This window comes from Nelumbo lutea, chromosome 8 (genome assembly GCF_056320005.1).
Source record: "Nelumbo lutea isolate HS-2025 chromosome 8, American lotus-T2T, whole genome shotgun sequence".
Taxonomy (NCBI): Eukaryota; Viridiplantae; Streptophyta; class Magnoliopsida; order Proteales; family Nelumbonaceae; genus Nelumbo; species Nelumbo lutea.
Genome location: NC_142691.1, coordinates 30,753,546 through 30,769,028, shown reverse-complemented (window position 1 = coordinate 30,769,028; position 15,483 = coordinate 30,753,546). Strand labels below are relative to the sequence as shown.

General features: G+C 39.4%; 1 protein-coding gene across 1 annotated transcript in view; it reads right to left on the bottom strand.

Annotated features, from left to right (window-relative positions):
- Positions 1-14,115, bottom strand: part of LOC148843681 (diacylglycerol kinase 7-like) — a 65,110-nt gene extending 50,995 nt beyond the window's left edge. Inside the window, exons 1-5 of the mRNA XM_088957153.1 lie at positions 13,672-14,115; positions 12,336-12,458; positions 3,810-3,947; positions 3,644-3,729; positions 695-782 (exon numbers count right to left, since the gene is read on the bottom strand). Coding sequence (XP_088813279.1) covers positions 695-782; positions 3,644-3,729; positions 3,810-3,947; positions 12,336-12,458; positions 13,672-14,028 — 792 coding nt within the window. The 5' untranslated portion in view covers positions 14,029-14,115. The remainder of the gene's footprint in view (positions 1-694; positions 783-3,643; positions 3,730-3,809; positions 3,948-12,335; positions 12,459-13,671) is intronic.
- Positions 14,116-15,483: the final 1,368 nt, after the last annotated feature.

Genomic DNA, 15,483 nt, shown 5'->3' with positions numbered 1-15,483 from the left:
CAAGATTCTGGTGTCAATAGATATGGCTTTTCAATTTCTATCTAATAAGATTAAAATCCTTTGGATCAGATGATAATGTGGGGCAGTTATGTCTATTGCATGCATGAGGTGCGAACTTTTTGTTGATATGTAAAAGGTGTCAATTGGCCACAGGATTTCCATCTTTCTAGTTCCTGGTCTATTTTTTGGGTTTGATATTAATTTATTTGGTCATAGAAGGATTATCGTATATATAAAAAGTTATTTTAATGATAAAAATCAGTCATTGTGTCCTTATGGACTACTATAGTAAATGGAATTCTTGGAGCTGATTTGAAGAATAAAAGTGTGAGTAAATTATGTTGTGAAAACTTGCTCCAATTATCTTTATCTCTTCTCTCTTCTTGCTCCAACTTTACAAGTTCTTATTGCAATATCTCTGTTCAGCATTACAGTCATACAGGCCAGACATCTATATATGATCTTTCATCCCTTATTTTCTATCTCAAATTATTTATAACTAATCTCATATCTCTATATTCTGTTGTGTATTTATTAATCTATCATCAAATAACAATCCAATGTGATATTAGACATTAAAAACTAAACAGTTCATCTACAATGCACTACATTCACAATGACTAAACATTATGAACAAAAAGATATACACAACAAAACAGCTAACAAGTACAAATAAAGAAAAAGCTTCCACAACCTGATCAAGAGTACACTCTTCTGTATGCCTCAGAGAATGTGGCAGGTCTACATTTCCTCCAGCTGGCATCGCAACCAAAACATGCCAACTATGACAAGATAAAAGTAAATTTTCAAAATATTGAATCGTTGATAAGTTTAAACATCATAACAAGAATTGTGAAGTGTTAAGACCCAAATATACTAAAATCCGATCTGGAATGCCAGATGGCTCTTGTATATAAATGAAAGGTGAAATAAACTGTAACTGGTACACTGATACAGGTAAAGGTGCTAAACGAATCATTCTGCTCTTTTCTTTTGATACTAAGTTCATGGACATTTTTATGACACAATCATCATTTTACAGTTTATTAACTCAAAACAATGTCCTTTGATCAGTTCTCTAGCAAGCTAAGAACAGAAATTCTACCAATAATTTGAACACAATGTGTCCTTTGGAGTAGAGATATTTGAAGTGTTCATTTCGTTGCACCTATTTCTTTATAGTAACTTAGTAAGCATGATAATAGTCTTTTGATAGCAAAATCTATAAGGGCTCCTCTACTGTGTATAAAGAGCTTCTTCATGTAAGCTACCAGTCAAAGAGTCATAGCCCTGACAATCTGAACCGAGATTTAAACATGGTTGTATGCAGCCCAGCCAACTTCGAACCAAACCAGGCTGCTCAAGGTCAACTCGGTTTGATACCCAGTCCCAATAACTTAATGGGCTTGTCTTCCTTGCAAAGAAACCTGAGCCCCCCCCCCCCCCAAGCAGAACACAAGAAAAAACAAATAGAGGATCACATCATTTTATTAGGAGGAAGTCAGGTGACCACAAAGGTTATGGTAGGTGGTGGTGACACTTGTGTCAGAGACAACTTCCATCCACATCAACTTGGTTCCCAAGAGAGGATACCACCTAAGTCAGTGAGTCTTAATACCAGCTCCAGAACCAGAGATGGTTCTGATCATGCATGAAAGGGAGGGCCAGTTAGAAAACTAAGAGGAGGTTAGCAACTTAAGTCCTATTGCAGTGGTGCCATTGGGTGATCAGCCAGCAGTAGGTGAGGCATCAACCGTAGCTTTGAACAAAATGCACCTCAATGGAATGATGGGGTTCAGTTTGAATAGAAGAGAGTGCTTGAAGAGAAAGGCAGGACGGGTAGGTAGAAGAACAGGGAGGGAGTTATTCAGAGTTAAATTGGGTCTTAATTACAGAGCAGGGTCAGTAAACAAGGGCAGAAAGGAGGGAAGAAAGTCCTATAGATAGATCTGTGTATGTTAGAGAGAGAACGAGGGCATTAGCCTCCTAAACATTTTATTAGAGAGGTTAGACCTGTGGCTTCCAAAGTGAGGATCTCATTCATATGGATTCATCACTTATAGGCTCAGAGAGTAATGGGGAAGAATGAGATATCTTCCCAGATGGTCACGATTTAGTGTTGTGGGTTTCAGGTTTTGTTATATCAGATGTGGCAACTGGTACGAGTGTAAGGCCATATTTGAGTCCTTATTAAGGATATCAATGGGCCAGGTTTGGTACAGGTTTGGCTCGACTCTGACCCAACCCGACTAAACAAGGATAGAATGCTAAACCTGATCCAACCCATCTCACATATAGAACCAGTGATTTAAAAGGCGTGCCTAGGCGAGGCACATTTTAAAGTATGCGCCTCGCCTAGGTTCTAGGCGCAGCCCTTTCAAAAGGCACACACCTGGTGCACCTGATGCGCCTTGCACCTCAGCACAGGTGTGCCTTTGGAAAATTCCACGCCTTTTGAAACCCCTTATTTGCTAATGTTGTTTATTCATTCATCCTAATAAAATATCTTCTTAAAAAGCAATTAAAATTATAAAATCATTATTTTTTGTGTGAGACTAAGAATTTAAGACCCTAACATGGACTTGTTTGGGCTTGCCTCGAGGGGCGTGGCACAAAGGCGATGTAGAAACAGGAATGTAATATGTTTTACATCACATTAGCTACTTGAAGTAATGCAATTGTGGAAGAAAAGAGGTTATGGGTTTTACATGCTTGAAAATGTTTTATATGTTTGATTTTATTTTTAAATTTTCATTTGAATATGCTTTACATGTTATGTATGTGTATTTTAATTTTAGATAATAGGTTTTTTAAAAAACATTTATTTTAAAATTTAAATTTATATTTTTTATATTATGTTTAATATTTCTTTTATTATTTTTTGGCATTTTTTGAATTTTCTGACACTTTTTTTATTTTTAGCAATTTTTTTGTATTTATGCGACTTGCTTCAAAAAAGCACATGCCTCGCCTTGTACCTTGTGCCTTGCACCTCAAGCGCAAATTGGCCCCTATTGGCTCCTGCGCCTTTTTTGCACTTGTGCTTTTAAAACACTGTATAGAACATATATACTCAACCAAGGCTATACATACAAACATTTCAATTCTGCAATGCCAACAGGTCAGGTTTGGCATGGATTTACCTTTCAACCTGAACGAACCTAACCCAAAGCCCAATTAATGTTGACCCAATCCAAACCCAATAGTGGTAAACCTAAAAACAATCTACTGATATCCCTACTTATTCTCAAAAGGATTTGATATTCATATTATCTTTACTCTTATTTAATAAAATTGTTACATTGCCATTGAAGAAAAGATAGAGGGCTGGTCAAGGAGAAGATATTTATGGTGTTTCTCATCAAAGAGAGCTTCCACCTCATCTTCAATAAGTGGGCCACCTAATTGGCCACTTTTCCTTTTTTTATTGGTTTAATATTTGTATGCTGTAAACAGCTGGTGTCATATGGTACAAACATTTTTCAGAACTAGTTCATGTAATATGATGTGATTTTCAGTGCAAGTGTTTAAATAACATCCAGGGTTCCTCTATAGACAGGAAACAACAAAGTTGAGGTTAGATATTACTAATTCCGGGAAAATAAGGGAGAAATATTTATTCTAACCTACAAAGAGAAATTACCTATCAAGACGGCAAACTGAACCTGTAATAGCCTTAGAAAGAGACATCTTCACAGCTGATTTCCATGCAAAAGGAAATGAACCACCCTGAAGAAATATACAAGACCATTAAGTCAATAATGTAGTAGAGCAGTTATATTGAGAATTCCATGTAATCTAATTCTTACCCAACCAAAACTCCTCGACAGATCATTGCCAGTACCAAGCGGAATTATTCCTATTGGAGGAACTGGTTCTCGATTCTGCCTATAAAGTTCTCCAAGGCTTCCGAGAACCCAACCCACTGTGCCATCGCCTCCCGCAACCTGCACAGAATAATCTTAAGCTCTTCTCAAAGCAGGAATATTTTCTGACAAGCAACCTAGTATCTACATTAGAATCTCAGTAAAATTGCAACTGTCCACTTTTGCTTGCATGTGAGTTACAATATTCTAATATGTATCATTTAAACATAATACTGATAATTACATTTAGGTCAGTCTTCACTGGAACAAGTGCCAAACACAAATAAATAAATGGGGTTTGTAAACTATTGAAAGTAAACAAGGCAGTAAGATGCACAATTGAGAGAACAGGTAGGTATTTTAAGGAGTATTAGAAAGTACTTATTTCAAACGGAATCAAAATGATGGTCAGAAAATGTGCATCGTGTGAAGATGCAACCCAAATTGCTTACAGTGGGAGGCACCCTGATTAAAAATTGTCAACTTTATATACTTAGCTGTAGATGAAGAACCTCCTATCCTTAGTTGGCAACACAACATGGGTGTCAGGAATTAACAAGGAACATTAATGATTTGGGGAATGATCTGTGGGTATACAAAAATGAGTTCAAAAAGTTTCAAGTTGATAACTAAGGAATGGAAGTTAAAACTCAATGGGTGCAAAGGATGGCTAACAACATAGCTGACCCTATGGAAAAACAATTTGATGTTCTTGTAGTTGTGTGCATAAAACATCTAGTCAAATGGTAAAAAACCTACCTATGATGGAGAGGGTGAGAGGGTGAGAGGGTGAGGAACTAAGATGGGAGGGAAAATGGAGGGGATGGAGTTCGTGCAGGCAGGTCAATGGAGGAGATCCTTGAAGATAGAAGCAAAAAATCTCCTGTTCGAAGAGATGAGAATCAAGGGGAAGGTAAGCCTGAAGGTAAGGGAAGCGAAAAAGGGTACAATATTGCTGGAAGGATTAGAAGTGATCGAGTGGCTAAGAAAGTTCATAGCTGGAGCCTGTTCAAAAGGTAAGCAGATAAACTGGCAGGATTTTAGTACACTAGAAGGGAGAAGATATGTTGTTGAATGTAAGAGGAATAGAAAGGGGTTCTTCATAGCTTTGACTGAATTTTTTGGGAAGGGACAGAGGCAACTGGTGTGTCTACCTGCAGGAAAACAGAACCAAGGCTGGGGGGAAGTAGACTGGTTGCTCAAAGAGTTCTTAGTTCAAAGAGTAGCAAATGAGAAAAAAGCCTCCATAAGAGAGAAGGCTTATCTCAGTAACAGCAGGGTACAACAAGGGCCAGTGGTCATGGCAAAAACAAAAGGCCATTGCAGAATGGTGGGAGGTCTAGAGAGAGAGGAGTGGGATAGTAAGTTTGTGATACAAGCCAAGGAAAAGGTTAATGATTGGAGGAGGGTAGCTGACTTACTGGCAACTAGGTTGAAATTGAAGAGTGTCTTCATAGTAACCCCCTTCGATAACTGTAAAGCCATCCTAGATCCATTAGAGAATGATTTGGAAATATTAGCTACCAATGTTCAGGCTGAGTTCGGATCATTCACAGTCTTCAAATGGAATCCAACATCCAACTCCAAGGATTTTTTTGTTGAAGATGGTGTGGTGGTGCATGTAATAGGCTTGCCATTCCATCTATGGAAACAAGAAATAGCAGAGTCTATAGCTGTGTTGTGTGGAGTAATCTTGAAAGGTGCTTTCTGGGGTGATCTCTATTCAGTAGCAATCCTGCTAAGTGGTGTGAAGCCAGAAGAAATTCCACGAAAGGTAGAAGTACGAACAGAGGGGAGCTTTGTCTCTGTGTGGTTAGCTTCCTCCATTGAAGCAGGGTTGTGGAAGGAGGCTCGGTTGGTAGGAGGGGAGAAGGAGGAAGAAGAAGCACTACGTGGACTAGTGAGATTGGGTAATTCAAATGGGAAGGGATGTTTCACTAAAAAGGGCCAACATATTCTGGGAAGCCAAAAAGCTTTGGGGCAGTTGGAAGGTCAAACCTGGAGAAAGCAAGAAGAGGGTATGACAAATGGCAGATCCTTTGCGCAGGTGGTGTCAGGGGAAAAAGACAAAAAGCTTCTACTGTCGAAAGGGAGAAGGCTGAACCAGCAATCTCAGGCAGGGAAGGTTGCTGGTTCGACCATTAAAACAGGGGGGCGTGACTTTTTAAGTGGTCACATGGGACGAAAAGAAGGGCCCAATCAAGTGGATCCCTATTATGGTGGGCCGGAGAAGGCTTTTCAAATAAAGGACTTAAAGTTGGGCTCCTATAGTCTTGAGCCCAAGGCCCATTATAAGACAGATGGGCCGAGGGACTTGTTAAGTAAGCACGTGACTGGGAGGAGGGATGAGTTGATAGACGAGATAAAGCGTCTATCTTCTTCAACCCCGAACCCTTCCTCTCGACCGAACAGTTCAGGCGCAAAAAAGTCTCAAGACTCGCAGTCTCGAGGCTCTCTACAGTGGGTCCCATCCAACCTGGCGAACCGTCTCTCACCAAATAGGCGCAACCCGAGATACATGAAGCCTAGTGATGAGAACAGAACAGGGCTTGAAGATTGGTTGAGTGAACAAAACAGTAACGACAATTCTGATAGAGACGAAACGCTAAGTCTGGGAAGTTTGTCTCCGAAAAGCAACAATGATCTTCTTGAAACAGAAAGTTTGCATACAGAGTTGTTCTTAGAGGAAGAGACTGAAGAGGCAGGTGGCGGGAAGACTATGAATGGTGAAGAAATTGGTTCCAAAGCTGTGAAAACTCCTCCTCCCTTCGTCGAGGGAGCTGACCCTGAGTCTAATGAATTACAGGATGTTGGTGGAGAGGGACAAGAATCGGCTGTGAGGATGGATGCGGGTATTCCAGTGTCGGAAACACAGAGAAAGGTTTTCCAAGTGGGTAGGTCGTCATGAAGTGATTCTTTCACCATGTCTACTTCCCAACCTTGTCCAAAAAGGGGAAAGGCCTTAAAACCATGTGCCGCCTGTCAGCAAGTCATTTTCAGTGATTCTAGTCCTACCCCCGTTCTATCAGGTATGGATGTCAATTCTGTTTTAGGTACTGACTTGTTTGCTATGCCTGTAACAGATATCTCAGCTTCCCATCCAGGAGTTTCTGATGCAAGAGAGAGGGTGATAGTGGAAGGAGGAGAGAGGGTGTTGGAAGGAAGTAGTAAGGGGGAGGTGGATAGAATTTGGGAGTTGATCTGTACAATGATGGAGGAACAAAATAAAAAGGAAGGACTCGTAGAAAGATGTTGTAGCAAAAATAAGTGTGAGAAGGGTAAAATTCTTTCTCAAACATTGGCTGGAAAGGATGGAGAAATTGGGAAGGGGGGGAAAAGAGGAACAAATAAGAAAAAAATATCTGAAGTGGAAAGGCTAATCTCAGACATTGAGGGGGATTTAGAATTCAGTGGTAGAGGGGATAGGAGGAAGGGCCTAAAATGACGAGAATATGGCCTCTTATTGGGTCCTTTGCTATTTTGTATCGATGAAAATTATTAGCTGGAATGTAAGAGGGTTAGGGAGTGCAAGGAAGAGAAGGGCGATCAAAGACCTACTCCGAAGGGGAAAACCTGATATTGTGCTGTTACAAGAATCCAAACTGATGGAATTAGATGGGAGATGGGTGAGGAGTTTTTGGAGGTCTAGAGGTTTAGGTTGGAGCTCGTCTCCTTCTTGGGGAGCCTCGGGGGGGGATTGTAACACTATGGAGGGAAGATGTGGTGGAAGTAGTGGAAGAATTGATAGGCAGATTCTCAGTTTCCATTAAGTGCAAGAATGTAGAAAATGGGTGTGTATGGGTCTTAACCAATGTTTATGGCCCTAATTCCTATAGAGAGAGGAATGAGATGTAGGAGGAACTATATGCAATTAAGGGGCTATGGGATGGTCCTTGGTGCCTGGGTGGGGATTTTAACGTCATTAGATTCTCTGATGAAACCAGTAATCCCCAACAGGTAATCTCAACAAGCATGAGGAAATTTAATGGTTTTATTGAAGATTGTAAACTGAAGGAAATACCTCTACTGCAAGCCAGTTACACGTGGTCCAACCTTCAGGAAACCCCTTTGTGCTCGAAGTTGGATAGATTCCTTTTTAACCTTGCCTGGGAGAATAGTTTGGAAAACTTGGTTGCTAGGGCATTACCCAGGGTCACCTCCGATCACTGTCCTATCCAAATAGGAACCGAGTCTTTTCCTATAGGACCCAAACCTTTTAGATTCGAAAATATGTGGCTTACCCATCCAGATTTTGTGAAAAAAGTGAAGGAGTGGTGGGGTGAGGAGGAGAGGGGGGTAAGATGGAAGGGGATCAAGTTCCATAAGAAATTAAAAAGGTTGAGAGCCAAAATAAAAGAGTGGAATAGAGATCAGTTTGGTAGAATTGAGGAGCAGAAATTGGGCCTAATCTCTCGAATAGAGAATTTGGATGTAAAGGAATCTCACAATGGGCTGACCGAGGAGGACAGAGTGTTAAGGAGACAATTAAAAAAGGAGTTGGAAGAAGTGTTATTGAGGGAAGAAATCAGTTGGAGACAAAAATCTAGACACAAGTGGATTAAGGAAGGCGATGGGAACACTAGATTCTTCCATGATTTGGCCAATGGGAGACGAAGAAAGAATTTTGTGACCAAGCTAGAGATAGGAGAGGAGGTGATTACCAACCGGGATGACATAGCCAGAAAATTTGTGGACCACTTCAAATCGATTTATAGAAGGCCTTTGAGTGAGAGAATAGTTATGGAAAGGGTGGATTGGTCAAGGATTGATGAAGGAGTGGCAAGGTGGCTGGAAAGGGATTTCGAGGAAGAAGAGATTAAGAAAGTTGTCTTTCTAATGGATAGATCCAAGGCTCCAGGTCCATATGGCTTTACAATGGGTTTTTATCAAGACTGTTGGGAGGTGTTGAAAGAGGATCTAGCTGAAGTCTTTAAGGAATTTGCAGACAATCACACTATAAGCCCTGGAATTAACGCCACCTTTTTGGCCTTGATACCTAAGAAGAATGATGCCAACCACCCAAAAGATTATAGGTCTATTAGTCTGGTGACAAGCATCTATAAAATTCTGGCTGAAGTGCTCTCATTGAGAATCAAAACAGTCCTCCCTACCATCATTAGTGAAACTCAGGGGGCTTTCATTCAAGGGCGACAAATAACAGATCATATCTTAATTGCGAATGAGTGTGTGGAGGAAATGAAAAGGTCTAGTAGGAAAGGATTCGTTTGTAAATTGGATCTTGAAAAGGCCTATGATTTGGTGGACTGGGAGTTTCTATTAGAGGTTATGCGGAATGGTGGTTTTGGGGACAGGTGGTGTAGTTGGATCTTTGGGTGTATCAGTACTTGTCACTACTCTATTCTGGTAAATGGTACGGTGAGGGATTTTTTTCCAGCTTGCAAGGGTGTCAGGCAAGGGGATCCACTTTCACCATTCCTTTTTACCTTAGTAGCTAATGTGATTAGTAGAATCATTAATAAGGCTGACAGCGAAGATGCCATCAGGGGTTGGAGAATAGGGCGACACCAAATCCCCGTCACCCACCTTCAGTTTGCAGACGACCTAATGATTTTTTGTGAAGGAGGTCTTAGTGAAAAGGTAGCAAACCTAAAGGAGCTAATAAAAGGATTTGAAAGTGTCTCTAATTTGAGAATAAATCTGGAAAAGAGTTGCATAGCAGGTATAAATTTGGAGGTAGGGGAGGTCGAGGCTATTGCGGAGTGTCTTGAGTGTTCCACCTCTGCTTGGCCTATGTCATATGTAGGGCTTCCTTAAGGGGCAAATCCTAGGGAGAGTAGATTTTGGACCCCAGTGTTAGAAAATTTTGAGAAGAGATTAGTCTCTTGGAAGAGGAACTATATCTCTTTAGGAGGAAGAATTACCCTAATAAGAGCTACCTTGGCTAACTTACCTGCCTATTATTTGTCTGTCTTTAGGATACCAGTTAGGGAAGCTAGGAAGCTGGAGAAGTTGATGAGAGACTTCTTATGGGAGCCGTGACAAGAGAAAAATGATCACTTGGTTAATTGGGAAATTGTGTGCAGAAGCAAAGAAGAGAGAAGTTTGGGAATTGGGAGGGTAATTAGAAAGAATCAAGCTCTGTTAGGGAAATGGTTGTGGAGATGGCCTTTGGAAAGAGAGAGATTGTGGCATGAGGTGGTGGGAAGCATTCATGGGAGGTCAGAGAATGGATGGGATGCTGGTGTATCGAGGCAAGCTAACCTAGCAGCACCTTGGTAGGCTATTCACAACACCCTTCCTCAATTCCTCAATTTTATCAGGTATGAATTTTGTTCTGGCAACTCTATCCTTTTTTGGGAGGATATTTGGGTAGGAGACTCACCGTTAAAGGATTTGTTCCCCGCGCTTTTTTCTATTTCTTTGTACAAAAAAGAGGTGGTCTCAAAAATTGTCTCACCCTTGGGAACACCCTTAGATCCTACTTGGGATTTTGGTTTTCGTAGAGGACTTAGGGATGCTGAAATTGAGTCTCTTTCTTTTTTGCTTGGGTGTCTTAATCAGGTTTGTTTGGATCCCTCCAAGCCAGATAAGAGGGTTTGGACTCCTAGACCCTCTTGTGCTTCTTTTTTCAAGTCCATCTCTCAACTTTCTACTCACCAACCCTTTCCGTCAAAAGAAATTTGGTGTAAGCCAATCCTCCCAAAAATTATGGCTTTTTGTTGGGAAGTTTTCCATGGGAAAGTAAACACTTTAGACAACCTACAAAAGAGAAGACCTTTTCTTTGTATTTCTCCTAATTGGTGTATCCTCTGTAGAGCTCACGGTGAGGATTGTTACCATCTATTAGTATCTTGTCCCTTTTCTGCAGACCTTTGGGCTTGGCTACTTTCGTTGTTTGGGGGTAGTTTGAGTCTACCAGCAGAAGTTCACATGCTTTTCAACCATTCTACCTTTTATTGGCCTAAAAAAATAGAGAGAATTATGTAGAGATGTGCTCGTGCTGCCTTGACTTGGACTCTTTGGGAAGAAAGGAATCTCAGAATTTTTCAAGATAAGGAAAGGAACAGCCAAGATTTGAAAGACTGTGTGTTAAACAGGGCAATACATTGGCTGAAGACCTTGGAAATCTTTCGTCAATTCTCCTTTAATGACATTTGGAGAAATTGGTTAGCAGTAGCAAGGTGCTCATCTTTAAAGGCCAAATCAATTACAAACTGGTCTCCTCCACCCGAAGGCTCAATTAAGTTGAACTTTGATGGAAGCAGCATGGGTAATCTAGGATTATCCGGAATGGGGCGTGCTTTGAGAAATGAGAAGGGAGAGATTTTGTTGCTCTACTCAGGTCCTTTGGGAATTGGGAATTCCATCAGGGCAGAACTTTTAGCTGCTGTACAAGAGGTTCAATTTGCAAACCAGCTGGGGGTACAACAACTAATAATCGAGGGGGATTCCAAAGTGGTGGTGAGTTGGTTGAAAAATTCTGAAGAGGCTATGTGGCAATACAAGAATGAAATGAAGAAATTTAGTTGGTTGACAAGGAATATGTTGGTCATTGTACAGTGGGTGGGGAGATCAGCAAATACCTTGTCAGATGTGTTAGCTAAGCAAGGGGTAAATAGGGAAGAATTATTTTGGGCTCAGTTGTGATTCTTGTTTTTCTTTCCTAGTTTACTTGTAAGTTTCAACGAGGGGCTGCAGCTCGCGTCTCTCACTGGGATGATGTATGAACTCACTCTAATTTGCTTCTGAATCAATAAACTTACTATTATTCATCAAAAAAAAAAACATTAATGATTTGGAAGAAGTACTTATATGACTGAAGAAGAGAACCAATAGATGCTCTCTAGCACTTCTAATTTTTGTGGCGTGACACAAGAATCAAATAGCAGGCATGCAAGGCCCATTATGGTGAAATCATATTCAAATCTCTATCAAATGAAATGAAGGAGGATCCTTTCCTAGTGGAAATCGATGGACTTCTGGCATCCCATCAAATGTTTGAACAGCCTTCTTGTATAAACCAAGTACTGCATCAACATTTCAATTAGATGTTGCTTGCAACAGCAAAGGTTTCAGACCCCAAGGATGGACATTATGAAATATATTACTTTTCTCCCTACGTTATCCTTACAAAAGAAACATAAGCAACATTTATTTGGAGACAAGAATTTCTTGTTGATAAGGTGGTAAGAAGATGAAATTAAAAAAAGAAACATTGCATTTTATTGCCCTCAGTAGTTCAATCCTAGTTAAGTTTGCAAATATTAGGTCATTAAGATATTTCAAAATTATTTTTTCATACTTTGAAGCATGTTTACTTTTCATTTTCATTTTCTTTACTGACCAGTTTTTTCTTGCTTTTTTTCATATACGAGGCCAAAAGGGCCAAAAGGCACACCCCCACTATATTGAAAAATCAATACTATATCAAATAATACTAATAAAAGCAACAACAACAACAACAACAATAACAATAAGTGAGCAATTGACAAACTCAAGCCAACATACCACAACCCTCAGCTTTGAACGAATATCTCTTGCACAATGATCACCAAGGTCAGCCAACTTCTCCAAGCAAGCTAATCCATACTGCATAAATTCTGTAGGCTTCACAACTGAAAGATCAAAAACCTGCAATACATATGATAATATGAAATTTTCAGACATATTACTAACATAAAGTTCCTAAGTTAATATAAATAACAAAAGAGAAAACCCACAGTCAATTTGAAAACATGTAATCAACTAGCAAAAATCAACCATGAGAAAACACAGGAAATCACCATTTTGCTGAGTGAGAGGAATAATGAAAAGTAAGAGCATTAACTCATGTATGGTCTAAATTTCAATCTGCATCCTCTACAAAAAAAGGTAGTATGGAGGATAATTGAGGAAAAAGTTCATTCGGATATCAATTTTAAATTTCAACACGAATATCAAGGCGTAAAGAAATTTTGGAAATGTGTCAAATATTCATAAAAAAAAATAGAACCTTAAACCTAAACAGGCAAAATTTTTGGTTGAAAGCTTGAAATCTTGGAACATTTTGACATTTATGAAATTGCTTGAAATCAATTTTTTATCAAAAATAGAACCTCGATTCAAGACATTGTGGAGTGGCAAAGCTGCATCCCCAGAGGGTTTCCCCTTGACCTCTTTGAATACACTTTAAGGCGTCATCAAGGAAGATTTCGTGGAGAGTTCTGACGTAAAATAAATTTCGTCAGCATAACTGCTTTCAAATCGAAGTTGTTATTAAGACCCTGATAAATCCTGGCACTACAACATAATTTGAGCAACCATCTGAGAGGGAATAAAAAGCTATTATACTATCCAGCACCACAATCATAAGCGAACACCACTCTTTCCCCTGAATAATAGGATCTCTTCTGGCAATCTACGAAAATAGCAATCGCTATCTGTCGAGTAGAATTACTATAATAGAGGTTTGATCCTATTAAATAAAAACCAAATTCACCAATTTTCCATTCGTTTATAATCACAGCATATTACTGCTGTAACCTCATTGTAGAAGCAGAAATTTTGGATGCTTAGAGCTCAGCACTTAGCTAGTCTCTTTTCTGCTTACTAAGTAGTTTTGAGGTTCTATTAGCACTAATCCATGAACAAATTGCTTGGTTTTCTCTCCATTAAACACAAAGAAAGAGGACATAAAGTGGCTCCACGTATGCACACAATTCTCGCTTAAGCAATCAAAAGTGATTCAGCTCACACAGACACAGGTTCTTACAGTTCCCAAAAGAAATCAAAAACCCATCTTCCAGCGAGCCAACCAAAACCCTAAACTGAATTCACAAAACAATGGAATCTTTGAATACTTAACCTGTTCTTGACCCATCAGCTCCTGAAGCCTCCCCTTAAGAATCGGCCCATACCGTCCCCCACTCCTCGAGTTCACGAAAACAACCATCGGCGCCTCCGGTGCCTGCTCGTTCCCACTCCCAGCGTGCCGGTTGCCGGCATTCGGGTCCTTCGACTGAATCGCGTTTCGCATAGCAAGACGGAGGTACTCCGGTATCAGAATCCTTCTCTTTAAATCCTCCTTATCGATTCGAACCCCCGATAAACCACACCCTTTCAACGAGTCGACAAGCGACGATCGTGCTACTATCCGAGTCGACTCGCCTCGATTCCCCGACGGTGAAGCCATCTCGCCGTCTCTCTCTTCCCACCGCGCCATTTCGCTGCTTTTAGAGTTTAGACCGAAATTAAAAGAACCTTCCACCAAGAAAATAATAAAAAAGACAAATTTGGAAATATTTTACCTCTTTTTTATGAATTATTATTACTATTTCCATTTTTTTAATAATAAAAGGTAATTTCGAACTGAGAGAGAGAGAGAGAGAGAGAGAGAATGGTTTTCGTCTTCTAGAAGGAGATTTTCAGAAAGAGTAGCGGTGGGGACACGGTGGTCCGACCCTGGAAATTTTTCTCAGGCAAATGGATGGCTACTTGGATTCCGAGGAAGACTAGACTCTTTGACTTGCTATTTATGGGAATACCCTTGGAGTTCCGTTTATTTACGAAAATACGTCTGCATAATTTGACACTACTAAGATTCTGAATTGTACTAACGTACGCTTTTAGCTTTTATGCACATTAAAGATGCATGGAGAAGGAAATAATTAAAAAGGGCCCAAACATGGAGAACGAAAGGATGACATATTCACCATCATCCTAATCGATAGATTACGTGAATTTGTTTCATCCACTTTTTTTTTTTTTTCCTTTTTAGTAATAAGTGGAGAAAAAGAAGTATTTATGCCAAACAGCAAGGACATGTTTAGAATATTAAATTGCTTTTTCGAAAGGAGGGTAGTAATGGTATTTTAAAAACGATGTTGTGGGACAAGAGAGGTCCAAAGCAATCACGTGTTTAGTTATGTTTATGGGTGGTGATAAGACAAGTCCAAATGTTTTTTTCTTTTTAAATATTTCTTATTTTTGTTGTTTGATCGGGCTAGATTTTAAATGTTTTTTATTCTTTACCTCAAATTAATACCATTAAAGTATGATACATCAGCATTTGGTTTTAAGATACATTGGGGTGTTGGGAGAAATAAGAATTTGGCATTTCTCCCTGTGCCCCATACACAAAAATCAAAACGTTTCAGTTTTTTACCATTTATTTAATAAATAGTGAAATTAAACAGTTGTTTCATTGTTTCACATACAATAAAGGCCACCACCCATGTGGTGGTGTTTTTCTAATAAATACCAATGGAACCAAACACATACTTAGTATTTATTAAAAATAAGTTTAGGCTTTGTTTGGCATGTGGCATCTTGTCTCTCTAAATAGGCATTTTTAGGAACAGTTTTAAAAAAGCGTTTAAAATCCACTTGGTAAGAAATTTTTTTGGAGTAATTTTTCTAATGAAAAAGAAAATGCTTATTTGACAAAATTTTTTAATAAAAAATGGACTTTTGCCAATATAAATATTGTCTTCCATTGTGTATAAACATAAGAAAACATGCATGCATAAACACCATGTGTGTAATATTCATGTTTGGGTAGTTACATTTGTTAGTTTGGTTCCATGGAGACATCAAATCATACCTGATTTATTGCAAAACCCATTATTAAAGGTGTTTGATTCAAAACAAACAACAACAAAAAAAATACAGAAGGATA